Here is a 17319-nt window from a genome sequence, read left to right as displayed (position 1 = left end):
GGGGGGGGAGGGGACATGGGAGGCAGAAGAGGGACACGTGGAGGGAGGGGACATGGGGGACACAGCAGGAGGAGGGGGACACGGGGGGCAGGGGACACAGGGGGCACAGCGGGGGGAGGGGGACACGTGGCGGCAGGGGACATGGGGGCACAGCAGGGGGGGGAAGAGGGACACAGTGGGGGTTTACTCACGCTTCCATTCCAAGCGTTCATTGGATTCCAGACCATTGAGGACTCCACCCTGGGGCTCAGGGGCTGCCCCCCATAAAGTTTCACTCACTCATTCATTCATTCACTCAGAAATGAAGTCGCAGTCTCAAGGGAGAGGGGGCCACCACATCGGTGGTGACGAAGGCCACCAAGCGCTCCGTCCCACACCTGCTCCCCAGCTGTGTGACCCATCCTCAGTTTCCTTTAGCATAAAGAGCAGTGGGGCCAGACAGCCCTCAGCCCCCTTCTAGCCCTACTGTGTGTTCCAGGGTCTGGGGACAGAGGGTTGGGGCATCCGATCACAACACCCTGCCCTACTTCCCACATGGCTCCATCACGCCCATCCACTCTCCCACACCAGGGGATGGACCACCAGGCAGCCCCTGGAAGTGCAGAGGTCAGACCATTCGGTGCAACTTTCTAATTTCACAGACAGGAAACTGAGGCCGGAGAAGGTCATGCCCCCTCTGTTATGGGAAAGTGTGGCTGGGGAAGGCCACGCCCCGCTGTTAAGCAGCAGAGGTGGCCCCTGGCCCGGGGCTCACCTTGGAGGCGCGGTGCGCCATGAAGATGGCAAACAGCAGCAGCAGCAGGGAGGTGGCCACCTTGAGGTCAGACAGGACCACCATGCCCACGTTGACGAAGAACACCAGGCCAGAGACCAGGAGCATGGCGTTGAGCAGGGCTCGCTGCAGGAGGGGCGTCCGCACCTTCAGTTCAGGCAGGAGCTGCTCCAGTCCCTCCAGGGGGGTGTCCTTGAAACTCTTCAGCACCAGGTGACCCTGCTTGGTGCGGGCTGCCACCACTACCCGCTTAAAGTAACGCCTGAGCCCCAAGGGTCCGGTCAGGAATTCCCTCTGACACCCACCTGCCCTCCAAGACTTGGGGGATGGATGAGGTGGGGGGGAGGGGAGGGGAGGGTCTAGCCCTTGCCCCGTGAGAGGCTGGAGGGCCATGGGCAAATCCTGAAAGCTCCCTGGGCCTCGGTTTTTGCATCTGTCAAAGGTTCCTTCTCACTGCCAGAGTCTAGAATGGATTCTGGCTCTGTTATTTACTACCTGGGTGACCTTGGACAAGTGACTTCTCTGGGCCTCAGTCTCCCCCTGGGTAAAATGAGGAGGCTGGACTCGATTTCAGAGGTCCCTTCCAGCTCTGACTAGGCTTGCTGCATGACCTTGGCCAGATCCTCGCCCCTCTCTGGGCCTCAGTTTGCTCTTCTGTAAAACGAGGTTGTTGAACTAGACGCACTCCGGCTTCCCCTCTCCCCTCCTAGCTGCTCTGGCCTTTCAGTGACAACGAGCTGCAGGGCCGCGCTGCTGGGGACCCCCCCACTCACCGCTCGGCAGGAGGGGACTTGGTGAAGAAGCCCCGCTCGGAGCCCACCATGGACTTGCGTGGGAGCCGCCCCACTCGCTGGCCCAGGGCCCAGAACTGTATGTAAGCATAGTGGTCCAGGTTGATGGTCACCTGCGGGCACAAGGCGCAGGGCTGGGTGTGGTGTGGGGCCGGGCAGGCCCAGACCAGCCCCCATCCTCCATAATCTCCACCCTCTTTTCCACCTCTCCAGGCCTCTTCCCTGTCCCTCCTCTGGGATCCGGCTTCCCTGGGCCTGGCGTCTCCCAGACCTCTTCCTGGTCACATCGGACCGTCTCAGGCCTCCCTCTGGGCGGGCACCTGCCACTCAGAGATCTCTCCTCCCAGAACCTGGATGGCTCTGCCCTTCTCCTTCGCTCCCAACCTACACCCCAAGTAGCCTGGGCTGCCTGTCCAGAAAAGCAGCATGGCAGATGCTGCCAAGGAGCCCCAGCTCACACAGCTCTAGGTGTCCCAAGCTGGATTTGAACTCAGCTCTGGACACCACGGTGCCAGCTAGCTGCCCTAGCAGGCCTCTGTCCCAAGCTCTCCTCTCGCTAGCCTCTGGGGCGTCTTGGAGGTTCCCCTCAATGCAGATGAAGAGAGCTGCAGACCCAGCCCTGGGCTCCCACCGTGGCCCCCTTCCTACTGTCCCTGTCTCTTCACTGCCCTGGCCCTTCTCCCTCCTCTGCTCTGGCCTCTCAGCTAGATAACTGCGACAGATTCCTCCAGTCTCTGCCCTCCCTGAAACACGACCCATACGGTGGCCTAGCTGGTCTTCCTCGTCATTGCCCTGCTCCACAACCCTCGGTGACTATCGCCTCCATATCATGGCCTTTGTGGTCTGGCCTGGTTGTGCCAGCCAAGGCGGCTTCCATGCCAAAGGTCCATTTTCTCCTTCCCTACCTTTGCCCAGGCTGGCCCTCCTGCCTACAGCGCCCTCCCTCTCGGCCCTCAAAGCGCAGCTCAGGTACCACCTCCTCCAGGACGTCTCCCTGGATACTGCCTGATGCTAGTTCCCGCTGACTGACATCTACTCGGTAGATGTTTCAGATTTCCTTTTCCGGGTACGTGTTGCGGCCCCCAAATGGAGTGTGAGCGCTTTGAGAGCCGGGGCCATTTGCTGCTTTTGGACTTTGCAGCCACAGAGCGAGGAACATAGAAAGGAGTTAATCACGGCACACAGACCGACTGCACCGGCTTCCACTTCCCCAAAAGGGTTTCTAGGACCCAGATGAGGGCAGTCGGGCAGGGCCGCTACCTGAACCTCATCTTGTGGGTGGTGGACCACGAGGGCATAGGCCAGGGTGTCCTCGGACAGGGGGGAGAAGTTAGCTTGGTCCAGCAGCGGCGCCAGGGCCCTGAGGACCTCCTGCTCATTATCCAGGCGCTGAGGGTCCGTGAGGAAGGGCTGCTCCAGAGTCTCCCGGTCTGGGTTGATGGGGTCATACAACGCCTAGAGGGGAGGGGCAAAGACCGAGGTCAGGGTCCCACGTGCAGGACTGCAGGCGGGGAGGGGGCTGGCAGGGCGATGCTGCCCGCTCCGCCAGGACCCACTGACAGCGAGTCAAGGCCGACACGGTAGCACTATGACTCCCAGCCCTGACGTTCCAGCCGCCTGGGCTGCTTCTGGCGGTCTCGGAAGCCCAACATCAGGGCCGGGCCTGCGGTGACCGGGCCAGGGTGGTAGGAGGCGCAGAAGGCAAATGCTACCACGTCCTTATAAAGCACTGGGCTCCTCACCTGCAGCTGGGTCAGGGTGCGGTCATACTGAGAGAGAATGCAGATGTCAGTGTGGGTTACAAACTCCTGGAACGCAACCTTGGCAGAAGAACTAGAGTGAAACTCCTAGAAGGGAAAAACTGGACATTACTGTCTCAGCCAGGAGACCCTCCCTACCAGCACCTTGTGGGCATCCTCCCCAGCCGGGGTGGGGGGTGAAGACGAGGAGGCTCTGCTGCTCCAGGGGATGCTGGGAGTTGTGGTTCTAGGGAATTTCCCCGTGCAAGCTGGAAACTACAAGTCCCAGGATCCTCCGGGGTAGCCACTCCAGCCCCAGGAAGGGAGGGGGGAAAAGGGCTTTCTCGGCCTCAGGGGCTGCTGGGATTTGTAGTTCCCCAGATGACCTGCAGGAGGAGCTGTAGCAGCTGGTCCTTGGAAAAGGGGATGAAGCGTTCCTGATACTGCTGGGCCCAGTTCCGGGGCTCCGTGGGGTTCCACATCTTCCGATACTCCCCCATCTTGGTGGTTAGGGAGGAGTGGGGCCGGGAGGCAGCCTCGGGGGCCCAGGGCCTCAGCGGGGGCCGGGGGCAGCCCCCCCACCCGGCCCCACAGGCTGCTCGAGCTACCCGCAGCATGCAGAGCCCCAGCACCCTGAAGAGAGGGGGAGAAGGGGGAAATAAGGATCAGAAACAGGCACTACCTGGCAAAAGTAGGGGCACTGTCAGTGGGGGGGTCACAGGTCACGGGTCACTAGTCAGGGGTGCCTTTCCCAAAGCCTCGCCCTCCTCCCTATCTGCCCGCAAGGGACAGCCCAAATCTTGGCAGACGACTGGATTTCCCGGGCCCCGCCCAAGCCCGCCTCAGGGCCCTTATCTCCTGCACCCCAGTTGGCATGAGGTCAGAGGTCAGGAGGCAAAGGTCAAGGGGTACACAACACGTTTGTTCCACAGCACACCCCCCTGGGCGGGACGGAGCAGGGAAAGCTATTTCCGGGGTGGATTTGAATGCATCTCAGGAAACCCCGGAGTCACCCCAAAGCCCTGCATTAAGAATGCACCCCCCGCCCCAGAAAGCCTTGCCCTCCCCCTCACCTTAGAAAGGTTTGGTTGTCATTGAGCCTGGCGCACATGCGCAGGGCCAGCAGCATGGGCCTCCAGGTGCCACTTTATTCGAGGGACAGCGCATGCGTGGGGGTGAGGGCGCAGAGTCGCCTCCCTAGGTGATTTCCTGGGCCACGCATGCGCCTACATGGAGAAGGCGGGGCGGGGTTTGATGAGTGAGGGCATTCTGGGGAGTGAGCTCAGACTATTTCCTCAAGGGACTTCCCCGGGGGGGGGGGGAGAGAAGAGTAACTGGGGTTCGTTTGCTGAACGCATGCGCGCACAGCCGACGATGATTCAGCGGCGCGCGGCAAGGCTCGTGCACGCTCAGGCCAACGGCTTCCGAGGCCCCGCCCTCATCCCTCAGTGAGGGGGAGTGTGCCGGGGGGGCGGAGCCTCCTGTCAGCCAATAGGCTTTCGACGCGCGGATAGGAAAAGGCGAGGAAAAGGCGGGAAAAGGGCGGGTCTGGGGAGAAAGCTGCTGGGGCAGGGAGGTCGGGTGGGAGGGGCGAGAGGGAAGGTGAGGGGGAGAACCTCCCCATTTTCTGAGGAGACTCCCCCCACTTCTGAGGTGGAGACCCCAGTTCTTAAGGAAATATCCCCCTATTCTGAAACTATACCCTCTCCCATTTTCAGAGCAGATTCCCCAAAATCTGAGGGGGAGACCCCCTTTTCCTAAAGAGAGTTGCTCCCCTGAATCTGAGTGATCCCTCCAATTCTGAGGGAAGACTACAATTCTCAGAAGAGATACCCCGAGTTCTGAGGTGGAGACCCACATTTTCTGAGGAAATTCCATCTAAAGATGACAGGGAGGCCTCCCATTTCCTGATGAAAGCCCCCCAAATTCTGAGTAGATAACCCATAATTCTGACAGGGAAACCTCATCTCCTAAGGAGATTCCCGCTTTTCCGAAAGAGACCCCTCTTTTCCTGAGCATATCCCCCCAATTCTGAGGCTAGATCTGCCAGTATGAAAGCGAGTCCTCTTCCCTGAGCAGATTCTCCCCGATTTGGAGCCAGAGACCCCATCCTGAAGAGAGATCGATCAATTCTGAAGGGAAAACTCTTGCTCCGAAAAGAATTGAGAAGGAAAACCCCCAGTTTTTGAGAGAGAGCCCCAAATCTGAGTGTGATATAGCCTCCTGCATTTCTGAGGCGGAGTCCCCCGATAGTGAAGTGAAGACTCCCCTTCTGAACTAAATCCCCGCTTTGGAAGGGTAGACCACCATTCTGAAAGAAAAGTCCTTTATTCTGAAAAGCTGTCTACCATTTTGGGGAGACTCGTTAAGAAGAGGTATCCCTCATTTCTGTGAGGGAAGACCCCATTCTGAAGAGATACCCTCAATTCTGTGGTGGGTACTCCCCATCCTGAAGGAATATCTTCCAATTCTTGGGGTACTGGCCTCCATTTTGAATTAGCGCGATGCTTTAATGGGCCATGCCTCCCCCCTTCCCTTCTCCCAATCCGCCTTCCTACTTCAACCTCCAAAGCCCCTACTCATCCCATTCTGACCTATCCTTCTTTTCTCTTTCTGCCAATGCCCCCAGGTTAGGTCATCTGAGTCTGAGTGAAGGGAAGACCCGTGCCTCCTGCCCGCAAAGAGGAAAAGGGCCAACATGTACGTGCCCGACAGCCTCCGTGACCTGGCCGATAGCGAAGTGGTCCAGTTTGTGAAGAAACCAAAGACTATATCCCGGATCTTTGCTGGGGTGAGGTCCCCATTCCCATCCCTGGCCTAACATTCCCCTTGCCTGGTTGGAGATGCTTCAGGTTTCTCCAGCAATAATGATGAAAATGGAGCTCACTCACATTTCTGTGGTTTACAACAGAGGTTAGATGTCTTGGAACTGGATTCTTGAAGGTTATGTCTTCAGAGCACAACTCCTCCCTCAAATTTAGGGACTTAACAACTTCCACTGTGGGCAAGTCACTTAAGCCCTTTCTTTCTTCATCTGTCCAAGATAATACTGTTTTTTGGCCTTTTTCCCCCCCATCCCCAGCACTCCACGTAGAGCCTGGTATGGAGTAGGTGCTTAATACATGCGAGTTGCTGGTTATATTGCCTGCCTTACCAGGCTTTGTCAACCATAAAGTGCTTTATAAATGTGCGTTTTTATTCCTATGTAGAAAAGGATCACCAAGAACCTGTGTATCTTCATCAAAGCAGTTAGTGCCAGGCTCATTGTATTTCCTTTTCTGCTGGGGTTACTAACCTGTTAGGCAGATCTGAGGAATTTGGTCAATGTAGTTTACCCAGATCTGAGCCAAGCATTCGTCAAAGCCTCACATAGTCTATTATGGATAAGATGGAAAGATGTGGACTCAATGATAATGCATTGAATGGCTAAATTCAAAGCCTGGATGACTGCTTTCTGAGGATTTAGAACTGGGCCCAAATAGCAGTCAGTAAGAGTTTGAGGACAACTTGAAACGAGTGTCTGCTCGAGGAGCGCAGAGATCTGTGCTTGACTCTGGGGCATTTTACATGTCTACTAAATGACCAGTAATGCCATAGAGAGCTCGATTACCAAATTTGTAGGGGACGTAAAGAAGAAAGGGACAGCTAACATGTTGGATGACAGTCAGAATCCCCAAAGATCTCTTCAGGCTCCAACACAAAGCCAAATCCAATAACGTAACATTTAATAGGGATGATTAATCAACCTATCTACAAACATTTATGTGTCAGGCACCATGCTGAGCATTGGGAATATAAACAGAAAGCAAAACCAGAAATAATCCCTGCCCTCAAGGAAGTTACATTCTAATGACAGACAAGATGACATAAATCAGAATTTACACTGTGAATACAGGGCAGATGGAAGGAAGGTCTCCTTAGACTGGCAGCCCTAGCAGCTGAGGGGACCAGCAAAGGCCTCCCGGAGAAGGTAGCACTTGAGTCTTAAAAGAGGCCTGGGATTCCAAGATCAAGAAGGAAAGCAGTCTAGGTAGACGGACAGGAGATGGGGTGCTGCATGCAAAGGAGAGGAAGGAAGCCAGTATGGCCTAGATTAGAAAGAAGAAGACGGGAATGGTGGGAAGGGGCCAGGTTGTAAAGAGATTTAGATGCCAGAGGACTTTATATTTGATCTGGAACCAGTGGAGTTTATTAAGGGGAAAGTTGGGGGGTGGAGTGGGGTATGCCTTGGTCATAAGCACACTTTTGCAAATAATCTGGCAACCAAGGATGGGCAAGGAAGACCAGTAAGAAGGCTATTGTATTAATTTCAGGTGAGGCATGATCAGGACCTGAATTAGGGTGGTGGTTATGTCAGTGGAGAGAAGGGGATGTAAGCAAGACACATTGAAGAGAGAGAAGTGCTAAGCATTGGAGGTGTAGGTGAGCAAGAGATGGGGAAAACAGAGGATGACGATGACATTTTGAACCTAGATGACCAAAAGGATTCCCCTCAATAGTAACAGGGAATTTCAGAATAGGGGAAGATTTGGGGGCAAAGACAGAGGCTCTGTTCTGGACGTGTTGAATTTCAGATGCCCTCAGACTATCCAGTTTGAAGTCTCTAACAGGCAGATGGTGATGTGAGACTGGAGCTCCAGAGAGAGAGAGACTGGCACTAGATAAGTAGAAGTGGGAATCATCTGCATAGAGATGATAATAATTAAACCTACGGGAGGCAATGAGATCACCAAGTGAGAGAGTATGGAGAGAAAAGTATGAAAGGCCAGGAGCAGGGCCTTGAGGGATGCCCAGAGTTTAATGGGTTTGACTCGGAGGAAGATTGAGCCAAGAGGACTGAGAAGGAGCAGTCAGGCAGGCAGGAGAGAACCCAAGGCTCATGAAAACCCCGAGAAGAAAGAGCATCCAGGAAGAGAAAGGGGTCAATAGTGTCAGAAGCTGCAGAGGGGTCAAAAGGCCAAGGGTCAAGAAGCCCTTTGCTTTGGCATTTGAGAAGTCCTTGCTGACTTTGGAGTTTGGAGTGAATGATGAGGTCAGAAACCAGACTGCAGAAAGTTTAGAAGCCAGCAAAAGGAAGCTTTTTGTGGGAGTTTAGCTAATACCGAGAAGAGAGATATAGGACAATAGCTGGCAGGCATGGTAGGATCTAGTGAGGTATTTAAGGCCAGGCGAGACTTGGGCACCTTTGTAGACAGCAGGGAAGGAGCCAGTAGACAGAGAGAGATTGAAGATAATTGAGAGAGTAGGGATGGTGGCGGGGGCAAAGAAGGTGGGAGGGGAAGAAACCAAGAGTAAATCTACGGGAGCTGGCCCTGGCAAAGAGAAGGGATCGAGCTGGAGATAATGGGGGGATGATGTAAGAGGAATACGTGATGAGCAGGAGGTAAGGAGGGAGCTCTCAGGAATGGCCTCGATTTTTTCAGTGAAGTATAAGGAAGGCTTGAGGAGAGAAGAGGTGCTGTGGTGAGCGGGTTAGTGAACCAGTCAGGGTGGGAAGCAGCATTGGCCCGGGAAGATGAGCTTGCATAAATGTACAGTGGGCCCAGTCAGCACAGGTTCAGGATCCCCTCCAGTTCCATTTAGCGGCAGGCCGGGAGGGGAAAGGAGGCAGATGGCTGGAGTGAGGCAGGCTGAGAGATGGCAAGGTGGGATCCCCGTAGAACAAGCTGGTCAGGGAGTCAAGAACAGAGGGTGGTGTAAATCAGCCCGGCTCATCCACGCATCAAGGCTGGGAAGAGATCTTAGAAGAGTGATGGGGAGCGGTGTGTAGGCCCCGGGAAGGACCATGGCCTGGGACAACACTGAGGGATGGAAGGAGGACAAAGGCCCTTTAGGAGGAAAGCCCGAGGAGAGATGGCAGCTCCAAGTTCTCCAACGCAGAAGTGGGAAGCTTGTGGGGGCGGAGGGCCCCAAGCATAGCTAGCATCCAGTCACTGCAAGGGCACGAGCACCCCTGCGTGCCGAAGAGGGAGAGGCGAGGAGCAGGTTACGGTTACCGAAAAGCCTGAAGAGGTGGGAAAGGTGCTAAAGGGAGTGAGTGTCAGTGCGCATGTTGAAGTCTCCTAGGATGAAGTAAGGAGCCGAGGCGGGAGGGGAAAACTCTAGGCCAAAGCTGATCTCACTGACAAAGGAGGGTGCGAGGCCTGGGCCCGGGAGGCAATAGCTTAGAGAGTCTGGCCTGGGTGACCAATGTGGACCGAGTGAACCTCAGAGGAGGGGAGGTGGCTGCGTGACGGTGGCCAAGAGCGTCCAGAGGAGGGCGGCGTGGGCCTGGGTTGTTGGGAGGCAGCCAGGAGATGGAAGGATCAGGAAAGGAAAAGGCTGAAGATGCAAGCTAGTTCGAGTATAGAGCAGGTGAAACAGAAGGATTCTGCCCAGTGGGAGGGGCAGGGAGATCCCGGGTGGAGGGAACCTGGGAGGGAAGGAAGTGATGAGAATGGGAGAGGGGACCACGGGGGCAGACGGGAGGTCCTGCATCACAGAGAGGGAGAGAGGAGGAGGGAAGTAAGCCTATCTAACCACTGGGGATCAGCCCAGGCACAGATAAAGGCAGGTTCAAAGTCCTTGGATTGTGTGGACACAGCCCTCAGCTGCCTGGCCCGCCCTCCTGCTATTGGAGCGCACTGGGTTTATGATCACCTGGCCTTGTTCTCAGGTTGAAAAGCCCAGTTAAGGGAGGAGTCAGGAAGGGCTTCTGCCAGTAGGAAGTGGCCTCTTCTCCTCTCCCCCCAGCAGGGCTGGCCTGCTTGTGCCCTCAGCACGGGCACAGGGGTGTCTAGGACAGAGCCAGACCCAGTGCTTCAGCCCAGTCTGGCTCCACCAAAGCAGGTCTTGGCCTCCTTGTGCCCTTAGGCCGGTCCAAAATAGAAATATAAATGATTCAAGAAAACCACCTCCCGAATCTCTAATCAATCGTGATTTAGAGCATTTTTTTCATATGACTACAGATAGCTTTAATTTCTTCATCTGAAAACTGCCTGTTCATATCCTTTGACCATTTATCAATTGGGGAATGATTTGTATTCTTATAAGTTTGACTCAGTTCTCCATATACTTTAGAAATGAGGCCTTTATCAGAGACTGGCTGTAAAAATTCTGACCCAGTTTTCTGCTTCCCTTCTAATCTTGGTTGCATTGGCTTTGTTTTGCAAAAACTTTTCAATTTAATGTAATCAAAACTATCTATATTGCATTTCATAATGTTCTCTATCTCTTGTTTGGTCCTAAATTCCTCCCTTCTCCACAGACCTGACAGGTAAACTATTCCTTGCTCTCCTAATTTGCTTATGGTATCACCCTTTATGTCTGAATCATGTACCCATTTTGACTTTATCCTGGTATATAGTGTGAGACGCTGGTCTATACCTCGTTTCTTCCATACTCTTTTCCAGTTTTCCCAGTAGTTTTTGTCAAATAGTCTTTGGGTTTATCAAACAGCGGATTACTGTAGCCACTGATTACTGTCTTGTGTACCTAATCTGTTCCACTGATCCACCACTCTGTTTCTTAGCCAGTACCAAATGGTTTTGCCGATTGCTGCTTTATAAGACACTTTTAGATCTGGTACGGCTAGGCCACCTTCCTTTGTATTTTTTTCTCCATGAATTCCCTTGATATTCTTGACCTTTTGTTCTTCCAGATGAATTTTGCTATGGTTTTTTCTAGTTCTTTAAAATCATCTCTCAAACCTAAGATGGGTCACATGTGGTTAGACTGAGAGCAGAGATAAAACTGAAGCTCCCTGAGAGGAAGGCCGGTTTCATTTTTTTGTCTGTATCCCCAGGGCAAAGCACAGTGCCTAGCATATAGCAGCTGTTTAATAATTGCTCATTGATTGATTGATTGTTTGATAATCAATCTGACAATCTGAACAAGAGCTGGAGCTTTTAAGGGGCTGCAAACTCAGTAGGAGTAAGCATTGTAAAGGGCGGCCAGAGATCCAGTGTGACTGCTGTCTTCAGAGAGGCACTGAACCCGGGCATCAGCCTGCCTTGGCCAGACCACGAGCCATCTGGGAGTTGGGCTGTCAGGGCTGGGCACTCCGGTTTGTGAAGGGCTGAGTGTAGGAAAGGAAACCTGTTGGGGCCCAGCCTGAGGGTGGCTAGGGAGAGCTAGAGTGCTGTGGGCTCCGCAGGCTTAGTGAGGAGAGCAAACTGGCAGCTCCGGGCTTCCTCCACATGCACCAGCTGATCTAAGTGAGGTTTAAGGGAAACAGTCAGCTCAGTTCCACAATGTTTATTAAACCTCTGCTGTGTGTCAGGTCCAATGTGGGAGTCACTGGGCTGCAAAGAAGGAAAAAAAACCACAGTAATTCTTGCCCTCGGGATATCTCACGAGTCCCTAAAGGACTGAAGGACTGAAACATGTCCTCCCAATTGTCTGGTTGTATAGCTGGTGCAACATCGTCCTTCTTGTTTTACAGATAAGGAAACTGAGGCTCAGAGGGATGACATGACTTGTATAGTCTCACACAGCAAATAAGTAATGGTCCCAGGATTGCCCCTGAAGTCTCCTCCTTCCAGGCCCAGGGTTCTTCTCACTTTTCTGCTCGCTGCCATGTTCTTAGGGGCACCTCCCAAACCTCCCAACAGGGAGAATTCCAAGGTGCAATGGGCGATCCCCAGAGGGAGTCGATTCTTGGCCACTTGGGATCTCCAGGCAGAGGTTGGAGGACCAGTTATCAGCAGTGTTACAGAGAGGATTCTTGTTCAGGGTGTGTGTGACCAGGAGGTATCAGACCAGTCAGGAAGCACTTACCAGGCACTAGCTACTGCCAAGCAGTGGCAATACAAAGAAAGGTACCCTACGCTGTCCTTTTCTCCTGAGAAAGGACTTTGTTTATCCTAGGGACGATCTTGCCCTTCCAAACCCTCCTTTGCATTATTCCTCCCATCTGCTGCCTCTCGTGTGCTGCTGAAGGAAGCTGGAGAAAATCACGGGATTGTGTTGACTGGGTCTACTACAGATTTATGTTATGTGATCTCAGCTGGGCCCTCGCTGCGGCAAGGCAATCCTTTATACCTCCCAAACTTGTCATCCCTCCTCAAACCTCCCACAGTTCCCCCTCCCCCCACTTCTCAGCTAAGAACCTTGCTTTATATTTCACCTAAAAAAAAACCAAACCTGAGGCTATTGACAGAGAGCTCCCTCTTCTCCCCTCTTCCTCATCTCCTATCCCTCAGATGCCCTTGGTCACTATGTCTTCCTTCATGGGTCTCTGCCATGATGAGGTGGCCTTTCTCCTTGACAAGGCCAAGCCCCCATGCACATCTGGTCTTCTCCAGAAGCTTGCCTCCTCTGTCAGAGCAAATCCTCAGGCTCCTTTGCTGGATCTTCATCTAGCTTACTCTGGCTAATCACGGAAGTCTTCCAAGGTTCTGTCCTGAGTCCTCTTCCCTGGTCCCTCTGTTCTGGCTCACTCGGGGATCTCATCAGCTCACGTGGTCTCAAGGATACACCTGTCTCTGCAGGTGACTCTCCAATCCTGCCCCCACATTTCCGAGTGTGCCCCAGGCCTGGACCACTCTCCCTCCTCATCTCTGCCTCGTGATCATCTGGGTTTCCTTCAGGCCTCAAGAACGTCCTCCCTTCTGCAAGAGTCCTCCTTCATCTATTCCTCCATCTAACTTACTACCTGTTGCCCATCAGACTGGGTTAAACTGTGACTGGGCACAATTTCTGGCACATGGGAGGTGCTTACCAAGTGCGAGTTGTCTGACTGAAATACAGTCCCTGCCCAAGAAGCTCACACTCTAAGATGGAGGAAAAGGTTATGGTAGAGGGGGTGTGTGTGTGTGTGTGTGTGTAGCCCGGGTGTGTGTTTGTGTGTGTGTGTGTGTGTGTGTGTGTGTGTGTGTAGCCCGGAGGAAAGACTGGGAAAATCCCCAGCAGCAGATGGGATTTGAGTTGAGTCTTCAGGAAGCCAGGAAGGGGAACGAGCATTTATTAAGTGCCTTCTATGTGCTAAGCACCTTACAGATATCTTATTTGGTCCTTACAACAACCTTAGGTGCTGTTGGATCCCCATTTTACAATTGAAGAAACTGAGGCAGATGAGGTTAAGTAACTTGCTTAGGGTCACACAGCTAAAAAGTGTCTGAGGCCCAGCAAATTCCCCAACCAGCTGCCTCAGGGAAGCCCAGAGCCAGAAGTGAGGAGGAAGAGCATTCCAGGCATAGGAGAGAGCAGTGAAAGTGCACCCAGGTGGGAGATGGAAACAGCCAGGAGGCCAGTGTTGTTGAACCCCAAAGTGCATGGGGTGGAGTAAAGTGTGAGAAGACTGGAAAGGTAGGAAGGGGCCAGGAGCTGGGGGCCAGGAGCTGGCCGCCAGCTTACGAAGGGCTTGGAATGCTAGAGGATTTTCTCCTGGATCCTGGAGGTTATCAAGGAGGGGGGTGACATGCTCGGCCTGTCTTTAGGAAGGCCACTTTGGCAGCCTGGAGTGGGAAAAAGCTGGAGGCCGGCAGGCCCCCCCCCACCCCCAGCAGCAGCTTTTGCCATAGTCCAGGCATGAGGAGGTGAGGGCAGTGTCAGAGGAGAGAAGGGGGCATGTTCTGGAGAGGCTGCAATGGTAGAAACACACTTGGCAGCAGAGTGGATATGAGGCATGAGTGTGAGGAAGAACAAGGCTGAGGTTGGGAGCCTGGTGGTGCCTCAAGAGGCTTCCCAAAGAGAAGAGGGGAAGGTCTGGGGGAAAGGAAGAGTGCTGCTTTGCCCATAAGAAGTCTGAGATGCCTGCGGCCGTGGTGTTAGAGATGTCCAGAAGACCATCAGCAGAGAGGTTGGGGCTGCATTCCTAGGTCTGAGAGATGGTAGTTGAACCCATGGAAACTGATGCGATCACCAAAGGAGAGGGCCCAGGACAGAACCCGGCAGACGGTCGTGGCAAGACATGAAAATCCAGCAAAGGCATTTTGCTGAGAGGGACTGATCAGACAGGGAAGAGCTCTCACGAGGTCTTTTCTACTTCTGAGACTCCAGGGCCAGGAGAGATGGAAGAGGGAATGAGCAAAACTTAGAGGGGAGCCCTCGTTGGGGAGCCCTGGAGCTGAGGGTGAAGAGAGGGCCGGCCTTGGACCACAGGCTGCTGGGATATCCTGTGAGCACTATTATGGGAGCTACTGTCCTTACTGAGGACATGGAAGGTCCCCCTGTTTATTAATTCACCAAACTCCTGTGTGGCTCCGTGCTTGATGCTGGCAGTGTTAGCAGGAACTGCCCCCTACTCCTGGGATCCTCAGAAGCTTCTGTGGGTGTGCCACAAGCAAAGCCGGACAGCAAGTTTGGCGGCTCGAGAGAGAGAGGACGGGACAGGGATGGGCTGCCAGGAGCAGAGAGTGGAGAGCAGGCCAGGGCTGCTAGAGAGGGACCTCTGGGTGGGGCTAGATGGGGAGCCTTTGGCAGACAGGGAATCAGCAGGATTTGGAATCATTTGATATGAGTGAGGCTGGAGGAGCCCAAGGTTATGGAATGAGGAAGACTGGGGGGCTGATAACCGAGCTGGCAGAAAGAGTGAAGTCACAAGGAAAGGTTTGGATGGCCCTGCTCTTCCCTGGCCCATCATGCAGGGTCCCAGAATCCCAGGCTCACCTTGGGGTGCGCCATGTGTCTCCACCTTCTGCCCCCACTCCTGGGTCCCAGCCCCCCAGGGAGAAGGGGAGGCAGGAGCAGAGGCTGGGTGCTCAAGCAGGAGGATCTGGGCGGGTTTGAGGAGCCCAGGTGGGGAAGGGCCCCTGGAGGGTTTCTCTCCTCAAGCCCGTGACCACGAAGGATCAGGAGACGGGGAAGGCCCTCCTGGGGAGCCCTTCACCCTCAGCTGTTGCCCCGTCCAGGTCTTCTCGCTCATTGTTTTTGCCACGCTGCTGACTGACGGCTACCAGAACCTGACCAGCTCTTCGCAGCTGCACTGCGTCCTCAATGACAACAGAGTGGCCTGCAGCTTTGCAGTGGTCACCAGCCTCCTGGCATTCCTAGGCTGCCTGCTCTTCCTCACCCTGGACAGCCTGGCGGCCCGCATCACCAGAACCCGCCTGAAGACCACGGTCTTGCTGCTGGACTTCTCGCTCTCTGGTAGGGGCTCCTCAGCTCTCAGCCTGGGCTGCTTAGAGATGACCCTCAGGGTCTCAGGCCTCCTTTCAGAAATGGAGGGGCTCGCCTCTGACCTGCTCCTTGTTCTGGGCTGAGACCATGCAAGTCATTCTACCCCAGTATCGGGACCCTGGTGCCCCCAGGGGCCTGGCTGTCGTAAAGATTAGCTTGAGGGGGAACGGGTAACCTTGGCAACTGTATGGGAGCACACCAGCCGAAGGCTGGGATGATGGGGAGGGCGTCCTCGGAAGAGTGGGGCAGTGTACCCGATGAACAGAGCAGGCTTTGCAGTCCAGATGACCTGCGGCAGTGTCCCCCCAGCCGTCCCGATAGTGTGCCCCACCCGGCGCCGTGGACTGCACAGCGGCTGCCGTGGACTGCACAGCAGCTGCCGATTGATGAAATCAGGGTCAGTCCAAAACACTAATCGTGATGATGACTGACGGCTGGTCTCCCCATCTCCCTTTGCTCATTGGCGGACTCACTGGCCCTTAGGAGGAAGGCCAGTCCTTCGGGAAGCCCCCAGGGCTGCTCCGCCTCCTCTGGCAAGGCTGTTGACCCCAGCACCCCTCTCCTCTGCTGCAGTCATCTGGGTCGGAGTCTGGTTCGTGGGCTTTTGCTTCCTGGCCAACCAGTGGCAGCGCTCACCCCCTCACCACTACCTTCTGGGCAACAGCAGCGCCAAGGCAGCCATCGCCTTCTCCTTCTTCTCCATCCCTGTCTGGGTAAGATCAGGGTCGGGGCAGAGGGAGGCAGACCAGGCCTGGGGCTGCCTTCAAAGAGGTGACGAAGTGTCTGCTGGGTTCTGAGAATGACCCAGTTTCCCTATTTTCAGGCCCCTCACAAGCTGGCAGGACTCTCTTCCTATCACCTTTCCCATCATGAAATCAGGTCCAAAGCCTTGCCCCAGGCCTGAACTGGAAGAATTGTAGTCCAAAGAGGCCATGTTTGAATCTTGGCTCTGCCTCTCACTAGCTGTGTGACCTTGAGTCAGTCCCTTCCCATCTGAGATCGGTTTCCCCATTTGTTAAGATATCGGACAGTATGATCAGTAAGAATTCTCCCAGTCCTCAATCCCATGACCTCCCCACAGATGGCCCTGGCATACCTGACACTCCAGGACCTCCGCAGCGACTCGCCCGTCCCCTACAAGCGCTCCCTGGATGAGGGTGGCGTGGCTCTGACGACCACCACCAACATGGGACCCAACAGCCTGGGCTACTCCAGCTCCATCCCGCCCCCATATCCAACCACTCCCAAGGCGGCTCGCCTTACCATGATGAATGACAACTGAGGCCACTGTCGGTTATTAAAGAAACTTTCTCTTCCTCCCACGGAGGTGTTTGGGAAAACCTGAGCCTGCCATGTCTCATCCATCCATCCCTCGATCAAAACCAGCCCTTTCTTGTTTCAGGGAAAGGGGAAGGGAGAAGGGTGTTGTTTGGGATGACAAAGTGGGGTCTCTCCTCGTCCCCTTGACTTGCCTCTGGGGCAGCCACACAGACCTCCATAACTCCAGAGAAATGCACTTATTTCTTCTAAGGAAAAGTCAGTGAACTAGCTGTTTGGCCACAGGAAAGTTACCAAGTTCTTCTAGCCTCAGTCTCCTCTTTAAAAGGGGAGACTCATTCTGGCATGACTTCATTCACAGAGTTGTCTGAAGGGTACCAAGAACATTAATGTCCACAGGAATGGGATTCAGTAATTAGGGCCTTCAGAAGCCAGACTTTGCACAGGTCGTCCTGGGGCAGCCTCACTCCATCCTCGGGGATGCCAGCCAGGGCTGGAAGGCCCCGCCAAGTTCACATACACACAAGCCCACCCTGTGCTCAGCTGCAAAGAGAGAAAAGGAGGGTGAGGCTCTTTCCCAGGCCTCCAGGCCCAATGTCCAGAGCTGCTACTGCTCTGCAGGGGACAAGTCATTATTGGG

At 54.4% G+C, this 17319-nt stretch overlaps 2 protein-coding genes across 3 annotated transcripts in view; one reads left to right on the top strand and one right to left on the bottom strand.

Moving 5' to 3' along the window:
* The window catches only part of TMEM143 (transmembrane protein 143), a 5473-nt gene extending 985 nt beyond the window's left edge, over positions 1 to 4488 (bottom strand). Inside the window, exons 1-7 of one of the 2 annotated variants that reach the window (XM_027860574.1) lie at positions 4376 to 4488; positions 3689 to 3935; positions 3306 to 3410; positions 2824 to 3018; positions 1546 to 1676; positions 755 to 1034; positions 192 to 254 (exon numbers count right to left, since the gene is read on the bottom strand). In XM_027860574.1, the coding sequence (XP_027716375.1) occupies positions 192 to 254; positions 755 to 1034; positions 1546 to 1676; positions 2824 to 3018; positions 3306 to 3410; positions 3689 to 3935; positions 4376 to 4431 (1077 nt within the window). In that variant the 5' untranslated portion in view covers positions 4432 to 4488. The remainder of the gene's footprint in view (positions 1 to 191; positions 255 to 754; positions 1035 to 1545; positions 1677 to 2823; positions 3019 to 3305; positions 3411 to 3688; positions 3936 to 4375) is intronic. The other variant, XM_027860575.1, reaches the window with a different exon arrangement.
* A 1453-nt stretch (positions 4489 to 5941) lies between these two features.
* Positions 5942 to 17217, top strand: SYNGR4 (synaptogyrin 4). The gene is made up of 4 exons (XM_027860586.1): positions 5942 to 6093; positions 15134 to 15371; positions 15975 to 16114; positions 16483 to 17217. Exons 1-4 carry the CDS (start codon positions 6001 to 6003, stop codon positions 16681 to 16683), a joined length of 672 nt encoding a protein of 223 aa, XP_027716387.1. The 5' UTR covers positions 5942 to 6000; the 3' UTR covers positions 16684 to 17217.
* Positions 17218 to 17319: the final 102 nt, after the last annotated feature.

Source organism: Vombatus ursinus, unplaced genomic scaffold, assembly GCF_900497805.2.
Source record: "Vombatus ursinus unplaced genomic scaffold, bare-nosed wombat genome assembly UNPS02014198.1, whole genome shotgun sequence".
In the NCBI taxonomy this organism is placed as follows: Eukaryota; Metazoa; Chordata; class Mammalia; order Diprotodontia; family Vombatidae; genus Vombatus; species Vombatus ursinus.
This window is presented reverse-complemented; position numbering and strand designations above follow the sequence as displayed.

Excerpts from the sequence above, each read along its gene's own strand:
- SYNGR4 (XM_027860586.1), top strand. The coding sequence starts at position 6,001 with ATGTACGTGCCCGACAGCCTCCGTGACCTGGCCGATAGCGAAGTGGTC. Across the intron at positions 6,094-15,133 it reads TATCCCGGATCTTTGCTGGG|GTCTTCTCGCTCATTGTTTT; the intron begins GTGAGGTCCCCA and ends TGCCCCGTCCAG. Across the intron at positions 15,372-15,974 it reads GCTGGACTTCTCGCTCTCTG|TCATCTGGGTCGGAGTCTGG; the intron begins GTAGGGGCTCCT and ends CCTCTGCTGCAG.